General features: G+C 34.3%; 1 protein-coding gene across 1 annotated transcript in view; it reads right to left on the bottom strand.

The window, feature by feature from the left end:
• Positions 1 to 953: 953 nt before the first annotated feature.
• Positions 954 to 20,321, bottom strand: part of LOC150088949 (centromere protein K-like) — a 38,861-nt gene continuing 19,493 nt past the window's right edge. The window contains exons 7-9 of the mRNA XM_090370366.1: positions 20,141 to 20,210; positions 15,994 to 16,056; positions 954 to 1,112 (exon numbers count right to left, since the gene is read on the bottom strand). Coding sequence (XP_090226492.1) covers positions 954 to 1,112; positions 15,994 to 16,056; positions 20,141 to 20,210 — 292 coding nt within the window. The remainder of the gene's footprint in view (positions 1,113 to 15,993; positions 16,057 to 20,140; positions 20,211 to 20,321) is intronic.

Raw genomic sequence — 20,321 nt, 5'->3', positions numbered from 1 at the left:
CACCTGTTTACACTATAGGGTAAATATCTGAAATTTACCATGCAGTGCAATATGATCCACATGTGCCAAAATAAATAGCAGACACCTAGTTGACTTGAAAAATGACAAGACTGAAATTTCCAAGTCAGTTTCTAGGATGAAAGACTGTTGGAAATGGAAACATTTTCAATTTTTGTAGTGTTAGGTGCGTTAAGCCACAAAGCAACTAAAGCTATGAGGCATCAGTATATTGCATCTGAAACTGCATGTATTCTTTGGTTGGTTTTCTGGAAAAAAAAGTTTCTGGGAGAAAAAACCATGCAACCCTCACCAGATAATAATTCAGCCACACTGAGAATAAAAAAAAAAAAATTCCTTGTGTCATTGACGGGATTCAAACTCCAGCCCTTTTCACCTGTGTCAGAGAATAATGATTATAACAACTGTACTATTGAAAGGTCATTTCTTGCAGTACTTATACTGTAAAAATGCTGTACAGAAAAGTAAGAAAAGGCTATACTAGTCCAAAAACACTTCTTGAGCCACTTCATTATTCAAGAATAAAGAGTAAAAGGTAGGTTGTTATTTAATTTTATGACAAAATTTTTGCATTTGACAAAAATAATTAAGTGTGTGAGAAATAATTCATCAACCCAATAAGTTAGAAGTACTAACTGTTTGACTATCCAGTCTGAGTCTCTTTTCTCTTTTCACTAAAATGGCAAGATTAATCAATAAAATTTCAACACATGCAGAATCATAACGTGTACAAATTTATTTTTAGTGAACTATGTGAAAACTGAAAAAGCTAATCAAATTACATATTTAACATAGCAGAAGCTATATAGCCTTAGAAATAAATTCTATTAGCTATCAAACAGAAAAAAAGAAAACAGTCCTTAATTTACTGATATTACTTTTATACAATATATACACAAACAACATAATGGATTTTCTGATGCTTTCAGAAAAACCTACAGGTGAAAACTTTCAAGTTTTATTAACTTAGCATCCTCCGGATGCCTTACAGCTATCCTGGTTTTAGTCAGTAACTGAATATAGGAAGGCAGAAATGAATCATCCATTGTTACCCAGGCATTACTAGGTGTTCTCTCCCAAGTCTTCATCAGTAACTAAAGGGATGAAAGAGGACAAAAATACACTAGTCAATAATATATTGATAGGCTATGCACAATGCACATACTTTGTTTCATAATATGCTCCAAAAAAAAAAAAAAGTCTGTGACACCTAGGAATTGGGTATATTTAATAGGTATGCTGTTCATTAGCATCTACCCACTGAATTTCAAAAAAATAATGCATCAAAAGATTTAATCATGAAATCAACTTTGTAGCTACACAGTTTATTCATTTTGCAGTGTTGTCCTTTTTTTTTGTTAGTATAATACCCTTTTTACTACTGATTTTTGCTTGTGATCATGTCATCATCAACCATATAATAATCATCTAAATTGTACTGATTTAAATCATTTTTTCCCCTTCAAATCCATAATAATAAAGGCAAGTCTTCATCATTAGTACCAGTTTCAACAGGATGAAAATGAGATTTGAAACTTTATATAATACCTTGATCTATGGGTTATGAAACACGTGTTTGCTGGAAGAAATGCGTTTCATGTTTTTTAGCTTGCTTTTGTCCACTTTGTGCACCACACAATTGTCCAAAAGAAGAAAAATTTTTGATCATGTCTCTAACTTGCAGTTCCACTGAAACAGATTAGACTTAAGCAAGGCTGATATCAATCAACATTTTTATTTGTTGCTATACTGAACAGATAACTTTTTAACATTTTTGAAACATTGTGGATTTTTAGGATTTCTTATGATAAACATTTTTTCTTATGATCCCTTGATAGTTCACTGCCCCATGAATGAATTTAATGTTTTGTCAAGAGTTATTTAAAAAAAAAAAAAAAAAAGAGTCCTGTTTCATCTGCATTAATAATGAGTTTGCCTGCATATCTTTCACACACTTTGGGTCACACTAAATTTAACCACTCCAGAACAGTTGTATTGTTCATATCTTTTGCTGTGAATTTTCCAAACAACATTGTGACATTGGTGTGAAGTATTCCATTGGAATACCTCACACCACTTTCTTGAAGCTGGGCCATCAACCATCAGGAAACCCCTTTGTGAATTTTCATGGGTCACAGTGCACGGTAAACATAAGTTTGCCATGCACTGCGATCCTAACTAAAATATTTCAGAGTGGCTGATGGGCTTCTTTTGAAGGAAAGTTAAAGGGTAAGACTAAGAAACCTATCCCACACATGTACATGTGTGGCACACTTCAAAGAGCAGCTTCAAAGAGCAGCTGATAACCCAAGCCAGATCTTAGCTTTGAGTTGTCTTATGTGATTGGAAATCATGATAAAAACTGAGTGGGAGTAACAGCCCATAGCAAATACTTTCAAGATGGATTTTGGCATAATGGGGGTGTATGTGTATGTGTGTGCACGCACACAGTTCCTTTATGGATTTTGGTTGGATTCCATGTTTTAAGCTAATTTCATCTCTGTGTTGATGATTGTGAGGGTGGGAGTTGTGTGTTTGCAGAACTAGAGGTGAGCATCAGTATTCATAAAAATAATTTAATTATTTTGATTTTCCTTAACAAACATTGTATTAATAAATCTTGGGAAACAAATTAGAAGACACAGAGAGAGCCAACTCTTTAGTCTCCAGATCAAAGCTCTGCAACCCTCATCTCTTCCACCATGCAATATGATTGATGTCTTTTCAAGTTTTGGTAGGCATCATGGCAACATCCAATCTTCCTTACATTTTGAGGATATAGCTCTAAAACGGTGACTACATGCCAAACACCAGACCAAATCTATTGGTAACTCTCTAAGAGGCATCCTGTTCATCTGGTGTATAATCTTGCTGCATCTATTCAGCCAATGACTGGAAGAAATCTGAGTAGTACGTCAGGAGAAGTGTTGAGGCCATGATATGTCAAGGAGCTGGTTGTATTCTTGCCTCGTGTATGCCATATCCAAAAATTTTATTACTTCATACAACATATACTCCTCACCTTTTCTTACTACTGAATACATCATGAATAATCAAACTGATTCAACAAATTTAACTGTGAAACAATCTAAGGTTTCCAAAAATTTCCCCATTCATTTCACAAATATACGTGGGTGTCAGTTCAATCTCAATGTTGTCTACTTCCAACTGCAGTCTGCCAAGCCCAACTTACCTTTTTTGAGAATCCCAATTATTGACTGCTTCAATCACTGCTCATCACAGTTGTCCTAATTATTTTCTTAACAATTCCTTTCACTTTAAAAGTGGTACTTGTACATCTGTCTCTGACAGGGAATATTGAAGCAGATATATGTACAAGTACCACCTTTTAAAGTGAAAGGAATTGTACAGAAAATAATTACTCTTTTCTATCTTCTCTGGATAAATCATTCTACCCCATTCTGTCATCTGTTGTCTCTATCATTCTCCCAACTACACTAATCACCTCAAACTCTTTGACTTCCTTTCTTTGAAACTTGACTTTATCTAGTGCAACTTTTCTGACAATGAGGTAATTGGTGATTTTAACATTCACAACTCCAGCCAGCTTCCATTTTCTAATCACACAGACCCAGCTGGTCAATTGAGATGTTGAAGCTTTTGCAATTACTAATGATCTTGGACAAAGTGTTCCTTTACCTACCAGAATACCAGCCAATCCTAACCACACACTCAACATGCTTGAACTTTTTTTCAAGGTGAGTAGTCTTCTAGGCACATCAGATCACAATTTGGCAATGGTTTCTTTTCCAATGGAGCCTTTCTTTCATAATCATTCTCATTCATTCATTTTCTGTTCTCAGCTTTGTGTTGTTTGGCATTACAAGAATGCAAACCTTTAAACCTTAGTTTTCCGGTAAGCATGCTAAGGCTGTTCAAGATAATATTGTATATTGCAATTGGCTTGCATCCAAATCTTCAGGTTCATTTTCTTCAAACACTAAGCTTGCAACAACTGTAAAGCAGTTATTAATCAATCAAAACTAAATTTTGAAGAGGCCAAGAGTAGAAAACTTGCTTATTGTCCAAGTGGTTGTCAAGCATTCTGGGTTTCTTGCCAAAGCTATTGTTCATGACTTTCAGCCATCTGTAGTTCCACCTCTGTTAAAACCTGATGATACCTCAGCTAAACATAAAGCTGACTTACTAGCATCCTAATTTTCTTCTAACTCTTGTAATGATGATCTTGGTAAACCACCTCCTACCATTCTCAGTACATTCAACTCAATGCCACCTGTGGTCTTTCATTAAAAGGATGTCAGAAGAATTTTAAACAATCTTGATGCCAAGAAAGCTCCAAGTCCTGATGGTATTTCTCCACTTATTCTCAAAACCTGTGCTCACTCTCATTCTGTGTCACCTTTTTACACTTTCTTATTCCGCGGGTGTTTTTCCTTCTGCTTGGAAATTTGCTCATACCGCTAATCAGTTCTTAAAATGGGTGGTAAATCACTCCCAACCAATTATCATCCCATTGCATTTACCTCTACTCTTTCCAAAATAACAGAAAAATCCATTAATTGTCAACTCCTAAACTAACTTGAAACTTTCCATCCAATCAATGATTGCCAATGTGGATTCCCTCAATGTCAATCCACTGGTAATATATCAGCCTATGTTACCCATCTATGGACAAATTCAATGGAAAAGTTTAAAAGTTTGGTGAAACTCAAGTGATTGCTCTTGACATTTCTAATTCCTATGGCTTTTAATGGTGTTTGGCATAAAGGTCTTCTTAACAAGCTTCCATTTTATGGATTGACAACTATTTTCTGCAATTGGGTATCTAGTGCCAGTCTGTGTGTGTGGTGGTAGATAGTTCTCTCTTTTAACTTCTCTACTACTGGTGTTCCCCAAGATTCAGTTCTTTCTTCCACTATTTTTCCCCTGTATATTAAATGACCTTGTTCCACTGATTGGAAACCCTATCCATAGTTTTTCTGATGACAGCACATTGCATTACACCTTCTAGTTTGAGTAACCTTGCTCTACACAAACTTCAACTTTTTGAATATCTGCTAACAACTCCTTAAATACCGATCTCCATGTAATTTTCCAATGGAGCAAAGACAACTTAGTTAATTTCAATCCTTTTAGAATTGTCTTTTCTTACTTCATGCAAAAATAATTCTACTGCCATTATGCTTATCTTCAATGACACTCAGATTTCTAGACAAGATCACATATCTCTATCAGGATTACCTTGATTTCTAATCTATTTTAGCATAAGCTTATTACAAATACTGCTTCCTCTGCATCTAAAATCTGGGTTTTTTTATCTCTCACTCTGGATTTTGGTTGTACAAATCCCAATTCCATCATACCATGGAATACCGTTCCCACATCTGGGGTGGTGCCCCATAATCCTTCTCAGGTTTCTAGACTCCATTCAAAAGAAGGTAGTCAGATTAATTAATGACCCATCTCTTACAATGTCTCTCCACTGTCTCATAGGTCCTGTTTCTGTTTCATACTATAATTTCTCCCCTCTCTCTCTCTCTCTCTCTCTCTCTCTCTCTCTCTCTCTCTCTTTCCCAAACATGTGCCACAACCGGTCAACATCCATTTACTGCCCAACTTTAAACTCACAGAACTAACTTTTCTTCTTCCTCAATATCCCTTCAACTTCAGCTTTCTGGAACAACCTTCCTTCACATGTATTTTTTGAAAATTACAATCTACAGAAATTCATGTCTAATTTTAACAAGTATCATCTGTCTTCCCAAATGTTCAACCCATGCATGGCACTAAGCACTATAGGTTCTAATCCCTTTTATGTTTACGGTTTTTTTAATAAAAAAAAAAAAACCAAGATGGAAACTTGATTAGAATACCTTTATGCCAAATATGATTGAAAGTCTTACAAATGTTGAGAACAACTTAAATTTCTCCAAACCTTTCGATGAAATTCATTCCTGGATGAATAATGTAAATTAAGTATCACCAGTGGATCAGTGTTAATGTAGTCCAAACTAGTGATCATTAGTGCAAGGTAGTGCAAGACGTGGCATTCAGACATCTCCATTACTTTGCATAAACTTCATGGAATTGCAATAAGACAAGAACTGGAAGGGAGGGATTTATCATACTTTTTTTTTTGGAATTCCCTGGATATAAGTAAACTTCCAAACAGAAGGAAAAACATCAGCGGATTAAGAGAGTGTAAAAAGACATCCAAAACAAGAGCAAGCTCAGGAACACAGATATTAAGAACAAGTGGAGAAATTCCTTCATGATTTGGAAACTTTTTGACATCAAGATTTTTCAAATTCTTCTAATTTCTTCCTGTTGAAAAACAAAGGAAAACAATGAGTGGGGTAATGTCTGGAATGTAGGAAGAGGTTTATCAAATTTTTCAATGCAAAAGTTAGAAACAAGTAAGATATTAATAAGTAAACTTTCTAATTATGTAAAGATGAAAAGAGCCATCAGGAGGTAACAGAGATGGAAATACGTGCAGAGCTCACAGCCAATGGCTTTTGTAAGAGACTAAAGAGCTCAACTGCCACTTAGACCACAAGAAAGTTACCCATGGACTTTTCAAAACTGAATTAGGATTTATTAATTACTTGTTTTTAACTATTGCAGGATTAAGTGTTGGTAGAAAATGAAGCTGAATTTTTGAATGCAAGCCAGTTGTGATGTTTTATTCTGATCCAGAATAGTCTTAAATTTTTGACAAAGCATAGTGTAGATCAGTGCTTCTCAAACTTTTTTGGATCACCCCCCCCCCCAAAAGCCCTGGCGAGAGCTTTTTTTAGCCCACCAATATAAAGTGAAGCTAAATAAGTGAAATGAATATTTTTCTGTTTGCCTCCAAAAACATAAATGCAGCCCTGCATGTATGTGTGTGAATTATAAAGAAAACTATTTACTGCACTTTATTCCTTCTTCGTAAAAAATTACAACTACATAAATAAAGTCAGTTATAGTCACTTAAATTAAGTCATAAAAATTAAAGTTAATTACATAAATAAGTCATGATATTAATGGAAATAGTTAATTATATTTTAATATTTAATGCGATGGATGAGCTTGGTGGAGATTTATTAGCTTATCAATATTAGGTTTAATATCTGTAAGTAGAAGTCGTGAATCGCCACATTTAACAACATTCAGACGATTTCTTTGTTTTGTCAGCAATTGAGATACAGCACTGAAACCGGTTTCGACTAGATATGATATTGGAAAAGAAATGAGTAATTTTTTTACAATTCTCCACAATGCAGGATAATGGTCAGGGATTTTCTTTTGTAACCAAAATTCCTGATATGAATTTTGAAATTTTGGCTTCAGTTCAACTTCATTTTGTAACTCAATCAATTCTTCTTCTACAAAACGTTCACCATCGTCATTATTTTAAAAAAAAGGATTTATAACCCAATCTGGAATTTTCAAATTAAGGAGATCTTCGAACCTTTCATGCATATCTCTGTGCAACATTTCCAGATTACAAAAAGTTAGTAGAGTTTCATCAGCTATTTTTTCTTTTTTCTCTATTTCCAACAGATTTGGAAATTGATACAATTCACGTCATCCTACGTTGCGCATAAAAAGCTTTAATTTTGAAATAAATACTGAAATTTGAGTTTTCGCCTTAATAAGAGTTACATCTTGTCCTTGTAAATGTAAGTTCATTGAGTTGAATCTAGTAAATAAATCTGCAAGATAAGCAATATCAGTTTTCATTTTCTTGAGGTCATTACTAAGGTCATTGTTCCTATCTTCAAAAAACTCAACAGTATCAAAGAGTTCATAAAATCTGTTGAGACAGTTGCCTTTTGACAGCCACCGAATCTGAGTGAAGTAGCAATCATTCAAAATCTTCACTCTTTTGATCACAAAGCTTTCGAAATATACGATCATTCAAAGAATGTGCTTTAATTTTGTTTATAGCAGTAATAACAGTTTGTAGAGAATTGTGCAGTTGATCACCAAGTTTTTTCGCAACTAAATGCTGACGGTGAATGACACAATGAACAGTAATAATATTTGGCACAGCATTTTTTAAATAAGCCATAAAACCCTTGTAACGGCCAATCATTGATGGTGCTCCATCCGCCCCCTGTCACCCCTTTCATGCCTGTCGCCCCTTTCATGCCTAACGGCCCCATGGATAATTCAAATGTCCCCCCAGGGGGTGATATCGCCCACTTTGAGAAGCACTGGTGTAGATAAAGAAATAGAGTTTAGAATGGAATAAAGAATAAAAGATTTCATATCTATAAGAATAATATCAATGACATGTTCTGAAGAATTATTAGGATGGAAGATTCAAAGCAGTAGGTTAATTAACCAAGAGAAAAAAGAAGAAAAATCACATGGATAATCTCATTTTCACTGATTAATGGAAAAAATACAAGGCTGAAAATGGCTATGGAACAGAGGTTTCACTGGAGAAGAGACTATCAGTCAGTGTTCTGTACAATATTAGGTTTCATATAAAGTGTAAAATGTCCCCAGCAATAATATGTATAATGGTATCTAGTTGTTTTTAGATATGTAACACTAACAGAATCAAATACTGCTTATACAAGTCAATAATATCAAGTACAACTTAATAAACAATCAGAACTACTTGTTTCTTTTGTGGTTTGTTCAGTGACCAAAGTATGCTTATGTATGCAAACATACAAAAGGGTACTAGGAAAGTTTTGCAATATGACGCAACAATGAATCACAGGAAGCTGCTTGTTGCTGCATGTTGAGACATGTTCATACGTGCATAGTAGCCGCCGCGCCAAGTCGATGGGCTCAGTTATTCATTAGTAGTGAGAGTGTAAAGTGCTTGCGATGGCATCGTGGTCACGAAATGAGATAAGGACAGTTTTGCGGTATAATTTCGTGCGTGGTTTAACCATAGACCAGTGCTTAGAAGAAATGACTCTTGCACTAGATGATGATTGTCCATATCGTACAACGATATTCAGGTGGTATAGAGAATTCCAAAGGGGAAATTTCACTCTGGAGGATTCTGAGAGGCCGGGAAGGCCACGAACGTCAGTTACGGAGGAAAACGTTACTGCTGTGAGGAAAATGCTTGACGAAAACAGGCGAGTGACCTACCAACAGATAGAGGATACTTTGGGCCTAAATGCACCAGCAATTCGTTCGATTCTGCAAGATCATTTGCACGTGAAGAAACTTTGTTCTCTCTGGGTGCCGCATCAACTGACTGAAGAGCAGATGACACGACGTGTGACTTGGTGCTGGGAGATGTTAAAAAAGTTTGATAAGGGACAATCTCGGTATGTGAACAACATCGTGACAGGTGACGAGACTTGGCTGTAACATTACGATCTGCCGACCAAGGCTCAAAACAAAGTTTGGGTCTTTGATGATGACGACACACCCGTAATTGTCAGAAAATCCCGATCTGTAAAGAAGAAAATGATAGCTGTATTTTTCAAATCGAGTGGAATTGTGGAACGTGTCGTTTTGGACACGCAGAAGACAGTCACAGCTAAGTGGTATACTGAACAATGCCTGCCTAAAGTCATTGGATCTATGAAGAACCTGCGGCCAAAGTCAAGAATGGACACCTGGTACCTCCATCACGATAATGCTCCAGGTCACGGCGCCAAAGCCTGCACCGAATATTTGACCACGACAGGACTGAAACTTCTCGAGCACCCTCCCTACAGTCCAGACCTTGCTCCCTGCGACTTTGCACTGTTCCCGCATGTGAAAATGAAGCTAAAAGGGAGGCGGTTTTCCAGTGATGAGGACCTTCTACGGGCTTGGGACAACGAGTGTGCTTTACTCCCTAGTGAAACTTGGCAGAACTGGTTTAAAGATTGGTTTCGGAGGATGGAGAGGTGTATTGAATGTAGAGGAAATTACTTTGAAAAAATTAAATAAAGAAAGCTGTATTGCAAAACTTTCCTAGTACCCTTTGTATATCTGTACAAATGAAAAATACTCAAAAACTGTTACATTACCTCTAAGATCTCAGCCAAAGATTTTACTTCTGTGTCAATGTCTGATATGGTTAAGCTGGGTATACCCTTCAAAAAATAGATAATCAATAAATAAATAAAATAATAATAAATATAATTAATATAAAACTATGTTAATAAAAGCTCACACTTTTAGAAGATTTGTAGCAGATATAACTTATACATATGCTTTGTGTGTAAAAACCACAAAAAAAGGAGAGGAAAAAATACCAATTACACTGATTACCGATATTACTATTTCAGTTACAGACATAAAAAAAATTATTAATAAAGTGTCTGTCTCCCTACTCTTCAATTGAAAAAATAAAGGGACAAAACTAAATTATCATCAACTTTGGATGCAGCTTGAATATAGAATATATTAGCTCTGGTGGGAAACATTTATTCATATTTAAATTAAAGTGAGCTCTCATTGATGAGGCAAATTTGTTTGTTCGGGCAGATGAGAGCTCCGACTGACTTTACATAACATAAAGCAGTTGCCACGGTGACATTACAAAGAGTGGTTGTGTTGTTCTTCATTTTCGCTGTCTTGTCTTATTTCAAGTTTATCCTGCTTATTAATACTGTACAGAATACCGAAACGAAGTAATACTACGGAGAATGATATTAATAAAAAGAAACAGTGAAGAGGAATAACACTGGAAACAAAATATGAAATCATAAGCAAATGTGATCTTATTATTCTTCATCATTATCAGTCAATGATGATGAAGAATAAACATTCTTTAACATTTGTATGACATGAATAATTTCTTTATTAGTATAATTTGCTTGATTTTAAAAGTTGTTTTCATTTCATTGGATAAATTAATCATTGTTTAAGCATGACCTTTGTTGTTGACCTTTATTTAACATTATTATGATCAAATTTCATTGTTGAGAATGTAACTCCTGTTTTTAACATTACGCCTATGGGAAATGAATTCCCACTTTACGAGTTTTCACTTTACAAGCATGCTCTAGGAATGAATTAACTCATAAAGTTGAGAACTACCGGTATACAACTGAATGAGTAAGCTGAAAATCTCATTATTAAGAAGAGTATGGATCATTTATATAGTCCTGTAGAATCAGGCTGTGTTCATTTGAAAATAATCACATAAATCATAATAAAACCTAAAAATAAGCTATAATTAAGTTAACAAAGAAATAATTAATGCAATTAATAAAAATTATAATAACATAGTAACAATTAATGCAATTGTCTATTCATAATAAAACAAATGTATGTTACCAAATATACAATTAAGTTTTCATCAAAAAGAAGATTAAATTTTTGTCAAATCAAAAGCAGCACACTAAGCAAGAACAACTTGAGCTGAGCATGATTAACTAGGTTACAATCACTTCAAGTGAGACAGTGGAGAGAAGCAAAAAAAAAAAAAAATGAGCAGAAAGTCAAAAACTTAAGAGCACAAGAATAATTTTAACAACTATGGTTACAAAAAGTAACCACATGGAGAAAGCTGATAAAGCAGATATGAAAACTACAAAGATTTTTGGTTGCAGAAAGATCAACAGTTGAGGGAAAAATAGTTTCCAATATGGTATGGGGTCAAAGAAAAGAATGCATTCAACCCACAGCACACTGATGAATGTATACAGTTTAGTGGATGAAAATGGTAATCAGCAATTATATTTTCCCATTTGCAGTATACAGTAGCAGAAAGTGAATTACATGCTTAGTTGGCATTCAAATTAGGCTGTCTAAACGATGCAGGGGGAACACGGTAGAGCTAAACATCAAACTCCCACATACAGAGAGGTATGCCACAAATATACAAGCAACCACATGGTAACAATGCTATGACACGCAGAAATGCTATTAGACAAATCTTCAGATTCCAGCTATGTTACAGAATCTCACAAACTTATCTTGACAAGATTTTAGGCCTGACGTAGCCGAGTGCATAGCACGCGTTCCTTGAGTGGACCGGGGTTCAAGCCCGTGACTACTAAATACGATAAATATTTGTATTGACGATTTATTGTAAACTCTACTGACTTGGTTGTCGTGCCAGAGTATAAACAGAAAATTTATTTAGTCCCAAAAATAGATAAAGCTATCAATATTTCAACTAATTTTTTTTCACCCTGAGAGAGTTAAAAAGGCAGCAACAGCAGAAACAAATCAGAAAGGGTAAGAGGAAGCTGCTATGTATTTGTTAACTAAGGCTGAGTAAAAGGTGCCAAAAAATTATCCCCACTCAAGAAAATAAGCCAAGCTGGTTCATTTTTAAGTAATTTTTATTTGTTCCGAAAAATTACTTCAAAATGACAGTAATAGTAATAATAGTATTTGCCATATAATGCTAGGAAGCCACAGGCTTTTGCTGCCCTGACAAAAAAAAAAAAAAAAAAAGGTTCGCAAGAAAATAAAAATTATATGCGCTTTCCTCCTCACACAGGTAACTATCCAGTTGATTTTTGAATTTATTCACACTGTCAGCCTCAACTACTTGCGAGGGCAGCTTGTTCCAACAGTCAATGCCTCATTGGCTAAAAGAAAAACTTCCTACAATCTAATCTAAACCTTATCCCCCGTAATTTGAATTTATGGCCCGTAGTTCTGGAATTCTTTATAACAGTGAGAATTCCACCATCATTCATTTTACTAATCTCTCTCAGAGCCTTATAAATCTTGTTCAGGTCACCTCTGAGAAGCCTGGTTGCCAAGCTCTGTAACTCATATAATCAGTCTTTCCTCATACAGTTGTCCTTCTGTTGATCTCACCATTCAAGTCGCTTGTCTTTGGACCCTTTCAAGAAACTGTCTTTTTTCAGATGTGGGTGAACACAGTACAGGCATACCTCGAATAACGAATAGGATGCGTTCCACGAAATTACTTCGTTAAGCGAAACTTCGTTTTCAGAGGTAAAAATACTATGGCCAGAATAGGGATACGTTCCTACGTAAAGAAAATGAAAAGCTTTTTTTTTGAACAAAGAAAAGTTTTATTAAATAAACAGTCAACTTACATACAAAGTGAAATCACATTTTAAAATATGAGTCTAAAGTTGATTACTTATGCTTTTTTCTCTTTCATTTAACAATTGCCTATACAGAGTTATTGCATTTAACACTGATCGCTTAACAATAACACTTCTTCCTAAATCAGGATCATTTTCACTATAAAAATTTAAAACGTTTTCAATGTCATTTAAGCACCTTTTTAAATCTTTGGTTGTTAACACTTTTTCGGCAGGAACTTCTTTAACTTCGTCTTCATTATCTTTGTCTTCGTTGCTAACAAGGTTTTCTAAATCTTCCACTGAAAAACCATCATCTTCTGCATTCAATAAATTTCTAACATCCTCTTCATCGACATTTTCGAAACCTATTGATTGAGCCATCTGGATAACTTCATTTCTAATTTCTTGGATGTTATTTTCTTCTTCTAGTACAACTTCTGGCCATATTTTGCGCTAAACTCCATTTAAGCATTTCTTAGTGACTTCTTTCCAAGAACTATCAATGTTTTCAATTGCGTTTTTAATGGTGTAGTTTTTCCAAAAAGTTTTAACTGTCATTTCCTCTTTATCCTCTAGTTCAGTTAAATTGCTTAATGTTCGACGCAGATAATAAGCTTTAAATGATGCTATTATTCCCTGATCCAATGGTTGAATCAGGGAAGTTGTGTTTGCTGGAAGAAACACAACTTTGACAGGAATGCATGTGTCCAACGTGTTAAGATCAGTAGGATGTCCCGGAGCATTGTCTAACAACAAAAGAACTTTTTCTTCAAAGTTGTTTTTTTGACAATACCGTTTTACTTCAGGACAAAAACGGTTATCAAACCAATCAGTAAATAACTCCTTGGTAACCCACGCTTTTCTATTTGCTTTCCATATTACAGGTAAATTCATTTTTATGTTACCTTTTAACGCCCTCGGATTTTCTGAATGGTAAACTAATAACAATTTTAATTTATAATCGCCAGAGGCATTTGATCCAAAGAGTAACGTTAAACAGTCTTTGGCTGCTTTGAACCCAGCAGCTGATTTTTCTTCAATAGAAATGAAGCTTTTTGTTGGTAGCCGTTTCCAGAACAAACCGCTTTCGTCAACACTGAACACCAAATTTGGTGGAAAATTTTCACGTTCAATTATTTCCTTTAGTTTTTCTGGAAACTTATTTGCAGCTTCTCCTATTAATTTTACACTATGAATCCTGGCCCGTTTTTTTTAAATTTCTCGAACCAACCACGAGAAGCCCAAAAGGTTTCCGTAATTTCTTCAGTTTGTTTAGATTTCAGGTGATTAAACTGGAATATTTTTTTTATGTTAAATGGGGCTTGAAATTGCGGACTTCGTTATATCGAAGCTTCGTTATCAGAGGTAACGTTAACCGAGGTATGCCTGTATTCCAAATGTTTTTGACCGTAGAGATAGGGAGGATTATGACCTCCCTATCTCTACGGGATAATGTTTGATAAATCAGTGATAGGACACCATAGGCTTTCCTGGCTGCCTATTTACACTGTACAGAAAACTTCATATCTTTTTTTTTTTTTTTTTTTATGAAAACCCCAAACACGAAAGGTATCAAAACCTATAGTACTTAGTACCGTGCATGGGTTAAAGGGGAAGTATGGGATATACTTCAATGATATATAGGAATTTTTCTAGCAGGGATAAGGAGGTGATTATTCCCTTGTATAAGGCAATGGTCAGGCCACACCTAGAGTACTGTATACAGGCCTGGAGACCTCATTTCAAGAAGGATGTAGAGCTGCTGGAACGAGTACAGAGAAGGGCAACAAGATTAGTGAATGGAACAAAGGGGTACTCTTACGAAGAAAGGCTTAAGTTTTGCGAATTACAGTGTCTGGAGACTAGACACCAGCGAGGTGATCTGATAGAGGTGTACAAAGCCTTGAATGGTTTGAGCATGCTCAATGCTGATGGGATTCTTCCTCTTGCTCAGAATAATCACCTGAGAGAGCATAAATTCAAATTGAGGAAAGACAGATGTAGGATAGATGTGCGGAAATTTGCCTTTAGCCAGCGGGTGGTTGGTAGGTGGAACAGACTTCCATCCCTTGTCGTGGAAGTTGATAACCTAAATAAGTTTAAGGCTCGGCTGGACAGGCATTTCGAACGAACAGAGGGGTGAAGTGGAAGTGGTTATTTTTTATTTATTTATTTTACTTTAATTTTTTTGGCTGATGCTGCATAAGCTTGCTTTCTTGCATCAAATGCCTCTACTAATGCTAATGGGGGGGAGGGGGATGCCGGAAACTTTGCTCTAGAGACTAAACATGGGTTTCACCACTTCAAGCCTCCAATAAGCAAAGTGGTGGTATTTCACCGGTTGATGAAAGTCATCTACCACCTGCTACCCATAGTGTAACTCCCAGATCCCTTTCCTCCTCCACTGTTTTTAATTCAACCCCACCAAGTGTATAATTTATTTAGGGGTTGCTATTCCCCAAATGTAAGACCTTGCATTTACAGCATTAAAACATAACTGCCACTTTTCTGACCATCTTTTAAGTCTGTTCAAATCAGACTGAAGGAGCGCTGCTTGGCACTGATATCATTAATGACTCAGCCACTCTTTATGTACGGTATCCTCAATGATACTGGCAAAAATTCTTGCACAACCTTTGTTCAAATGAATACTATCTCTACAAAACAGATTCCTTCTACTTACGAATGCAGGCCACACTGATAAAAACTTCCTTCTAGAGCCCTGCAGATTCCCTCAAGTTTCGAGTTAATTCACAAGGCTTTCAGTATATAATCTCTCCTATCATGTCTGGACAGAATTGTAGACACATACAGCAATTAAAATATTTCCATCCATCTGAGAAAGTGGTTGAAAATCACCCGCTCGACAGTTTTAAGTCAGATGACTCACTCCAACTCTACAATAAATGGGTGTAGGGGGTTGAAACTAGGATAATCAATCTCTTTAGGATCAAAATGTTCTTGCAGCAATACAAAAATAAGTTTATCATTTAAAAATTCATTACAAAGGATAACTTACTTTTCTTTCTCTCTTAAGGACTTTCCTGGTTGGAGTTGGAAAGTACTTGGCAAGAAAATCATTCTGAAATTAAAAAGTGACAAGAATTGAAAAGTGGTAGTGATTATAATAAACTAACATGAACTGATGTCAAATTTATTAGTGAACTTCAAAATAAATTAAACTAGTTTACAAGAAATTTTATTAATTAACAGTTTAAATGTACCTGGGTATTCATTAAAAATTCATAAAAAAAAAAAAAAAAAAAAAAAACTGCTTTTATTTCCTGTCTATACAAATATGAAATTTCCATTGATGGTTTATAGTAGCATTCGACAGATGTTTAATAACAGAAAATTACACATGTAGGTCAGCGATGGCAAAGTACAGTAAATGCAGTGGTGTGATCCACTTTTACACAGATCTAGGTTAAATTTAGGAAAGGCTAAATTTCAAAAATTTTCAAAATTGCTTCTTCAACTAGATTTTCACAGTTTTCTTTATTATATTTAATTTTAGGATTAGATTAATTATCATATCATATAAAATTTTTGCTTTGTTAATAGTTTTGTTGAGATATATCTGATGCACAAAATTAGAAATTGATAGTACAGAATTTATTAATAATTAAATTTTCTGTTTATACTCCGGGATGCCCACAGTCAGAGAACTTCACAAGATAGAAAGAATACAAGGAACAGAACCATATTTAGCAATCATGGGACTGAAACCCAGTCACTCAAAGCATATGTACTTATGTAGCCTTGTGCTTGACCACTTGGCTATGATTTGTTACATTTGCTATGATTTTTAGATCAGCCTGTCTACTGTTTGCATTATCATATGAATTTCTAGCAGTATGTACACAATGTAGAGTAAATTTTTTCAAGGAATTTGGAAGTTTATAAAATTTATATGCATAAAAATGCTTTGAAATAACAATTTTTTTCCTATTTTGATTTTATAGCCAAATAGAGTGGGATTATTATCAAAAACAAAATCAATTTTTTTTTTTAATTTAACAAAAAAATATATATATAAACTTATCATTTGTTTACAGTAATATTCTCTACATTTATATATGTATCTTATTCAGTTTCATGAACTTCTACATCCAAATTCCTGAGAATTTCATTGACTTCCACTTGTTTAAGCCCACAATGCCTCAAATCTTGTTAAAAGGACACAATCTCTCCAAACAAACAATTTTCAAAACTACTCTAAATATAAATATGGCTACTGTTATTTGGAAACAGTTATTAGACATCAATATGTTTCTATTTAAAAAAAAAAAAAAATCTGTACACATGCAGACATAATTTGTTGATACTACATTCACATAATAAAGAACCTATGAAACATATACGGTAGAATGTCGATTATCCGGAATAATTTGAAAGGCTGATCTATCTTTCTTTTTTATTTTTTTATTAACAGTAGTACAGTACGTGCTGGTTATAGTGATCATGTTTGCAATTTGAATTTTGATTCTAATAAGCAAAAGATTGAGTTTACAATGACAGATTGTGCAAACAAAAAGCCCAATAAGCCCAAAACTGCAAATTGTTATTGTTTTATGGTTGTGACCTCTAGAATTCTATGTGATCTTCAGAAATGTGCTTTAGAAAAATATCACAGACTACTGGGTTTTCTTGGAAACCATGAGGGAATTGGAGATTGGTTTAGCCCCAGATTCGGTAAGTATAATACAGCCCAAAATTGTGCGATTTATTATTTTTCTCAATTTTTTATAGTAAAATGTGATGAAATGAAAACGTGTCATTTTAACATTGCAACAAAACACAGAAATTATTAACAGAATTAGAAAAGGTGAAAATTTAGGAAATCTCTCCAAAGAGTTTAATGTGGGGACTTCAACAATTTATGACATCAAGAAAAATTCCAATGCTGTAACAGAATTTGTGTCGATTTTGGATAGTGAAGGAGGATCTAGCAGGAAAAAAAAAACGATGTCAAAACCTGAAAATGCTGCTTTAGAGAGGCCACCTTATTCGTGGTTTCTTCAGAAGCAAAGTTTAGGTGAACCAGTGTCTGGCTCAATGTTGTGTGAAAAGCATTGGATTTTAATAAAAAATTAAGAGGTAATGAAGATCTTAAGGTAAGCACAGCTTGGCTGAAAAACTTTAAACTGAGACACGGTATACGTGAACTAGATATTCAAGGCAAGAAACTTTCTGAGACGAATCAGCAGCGGTGTGCTCATAAGTTTGCTTCAGTTATGGCAAATTAAGAGAAAGAAAACGTTTATCATGTTGATGAGACGGGCTTATTATGGAAAGCATTACCAAGAAAAAGCCCTAGTCACTAAAAGAGAAATGCCTGCACGAGGTTTTAAGATGAGAAAAAAACGAGTTACAATTGTTATGTGTGAAAATGCTACTGGGACGCATAGATTGTCCATGCTTGTTATCGGCAAGTCGAAAGAACCGAGCATTTAAAAATCTTTGTAATTTTCCTGTTTTGTATAAAAATAATAAAAATGCCTGGATGGATGTTTCTGTTTTCCGAGATTGGGTTATAATTTTTTTTTAAATTTAATTAATCTTAATTATTTAAAGGTAAAGCATGTCCAGAAAATTTGGCTATCCGGAAAAGGTCTGATATCAATTATTTTCCAGATAACTGATGCTCTACTGTATAGTAGAAATATTAAACTGTTAAGAAGCAAAATAAGCAGAAAAAAGAAAATAACAGAAGTTATCATATGTCTAATGCTCCAAAACATGCAGCGCAGCAGTAAAGGAAGCAAAAGGATATAAATAATGTGTGGTTTGTTTGTTCTTAGTTCAGGCACTTTTGTATAGTTTTAATTTCCATTTTCACAGACACTTTATTTATGTTACAAACCACACATTATTATACATATATACACTATACATATATACACTATATATATATATATATATATATATATATGTGTGTTCATACTCCATTGGAAAAACATGTATAAACATTCATACTCCCGTGGTGCCTCATACAGAAAAAACATGTTATGTTTTACTCACAAGAGTCCATGCCTGGAATTTCCTGATCACTATGTGAATCCTACACTACTTTTAATTTGGATTTTATGATCGTCTAGTGCAACTTTCCAGTGGAACTTTCCACTAGAATGTAATCCCCGTGTTTCAGGGATGTTTTTTTTAAATATATACCTATAGAAACGTGTGAAGAACAATTACTATTCTCCAAGATGAGAAAAAGTAGGATACTTTTTTACTTTTCCTATTTGCTTACCTGCTAGATCAGAATAAGTTTAATAAAACTCCATCTCTCAGCTGACACACAGCAGAAGAGCATACCCAAATGTCTTTAAAAATAAAAAAATAATAATAATAATAATAATAATAATAATAATAATAATAATAATAATAATACGTAATGCACATCATACAATGCAGTAAATCCACTGCAGTGGATTTACCCACTGCACTGTCAACTCGTCTCTATATTCATGTAGTTATCTGTACTTGGAGAATAAAAATAAAATAAGATGATTAAAAATCACTGAACCATATAACCTTAAAATGACTTTAATGTTAATTTCTTTTCTAATATATTCTAATATTCTTAAAGTATTTATTTTATTATGAATATAAGTAACCTCAGTAGTAACCATGCAACTGACTTTCGATCTTTTCCCCAACAACCTTCCCTTTTTTCCTTAAAAATACACAAATTAATATTATATATCCTCTGGGAAACTGATGGCCACTCTCAGCCTTGGATCATTTGGCACTACAAGAATGAAAAATAGGATGATTTGTATAATTTATATTCCTCTTTTTCTTGGTTAGCCTGCTGTTCTACAGCTTTTGATTGCAAAATTTGCTCACATCCTGCAAGTGATATTCTGGTAGGGATTCCTTTATTCCTCATCCAACCCCAAACTTTCACTCTTTATTTAAACCCTGGTTTACCAATAAGTGTGTTAAGGCCGTTCAATATTTCAATTGATACAAAAGGTATATCGTCAAAGTTAAAAAAAAAATAAAAAAGTTGTTTCATTATTTATTAGAAAAGCACTATTTAAAAAACTTCACATAGAAAAAGAAAGCAAAAACTGGTAGAGAAATTCTTTATTAATTGCTATGTAATTCACTTTTATAAGTGAGGTAAATAATACAGATACTTTCCTGTCACTTACCAACTGACTCATTCTTAAGCCCTGCAGTAATTTCAGTTTTCTTAACTTCTTTCGTAACTCATGAATCTCACTAACAGAAAATAAAGATATCTAATTTTAACATGAAAGTAGAAAATTACAAATTCTCGTGAAATCATCACAGATTAAATAATCATGCATAGCAAGTAAATATTAATATACT

Source organism: Mastigoproctus giganteus, chromosome 3 (genome assembly GCF_048544385.1).
Source record: "Mastigoproctus giganteus isolate SK-2022 chromosome 3, ASM4854438v1, whole genome shotgun sequence".
Lineage (NCBI taxonomy): Eukaryota > Metazoa > Arthropoda > Arachnida > Uropygi > Thelyphonidae > Mastigoproctus > Mastigoproctus giganteus.
This window is presented reverse-complemented; position numbering and strand designations above follow the sequence as displayed.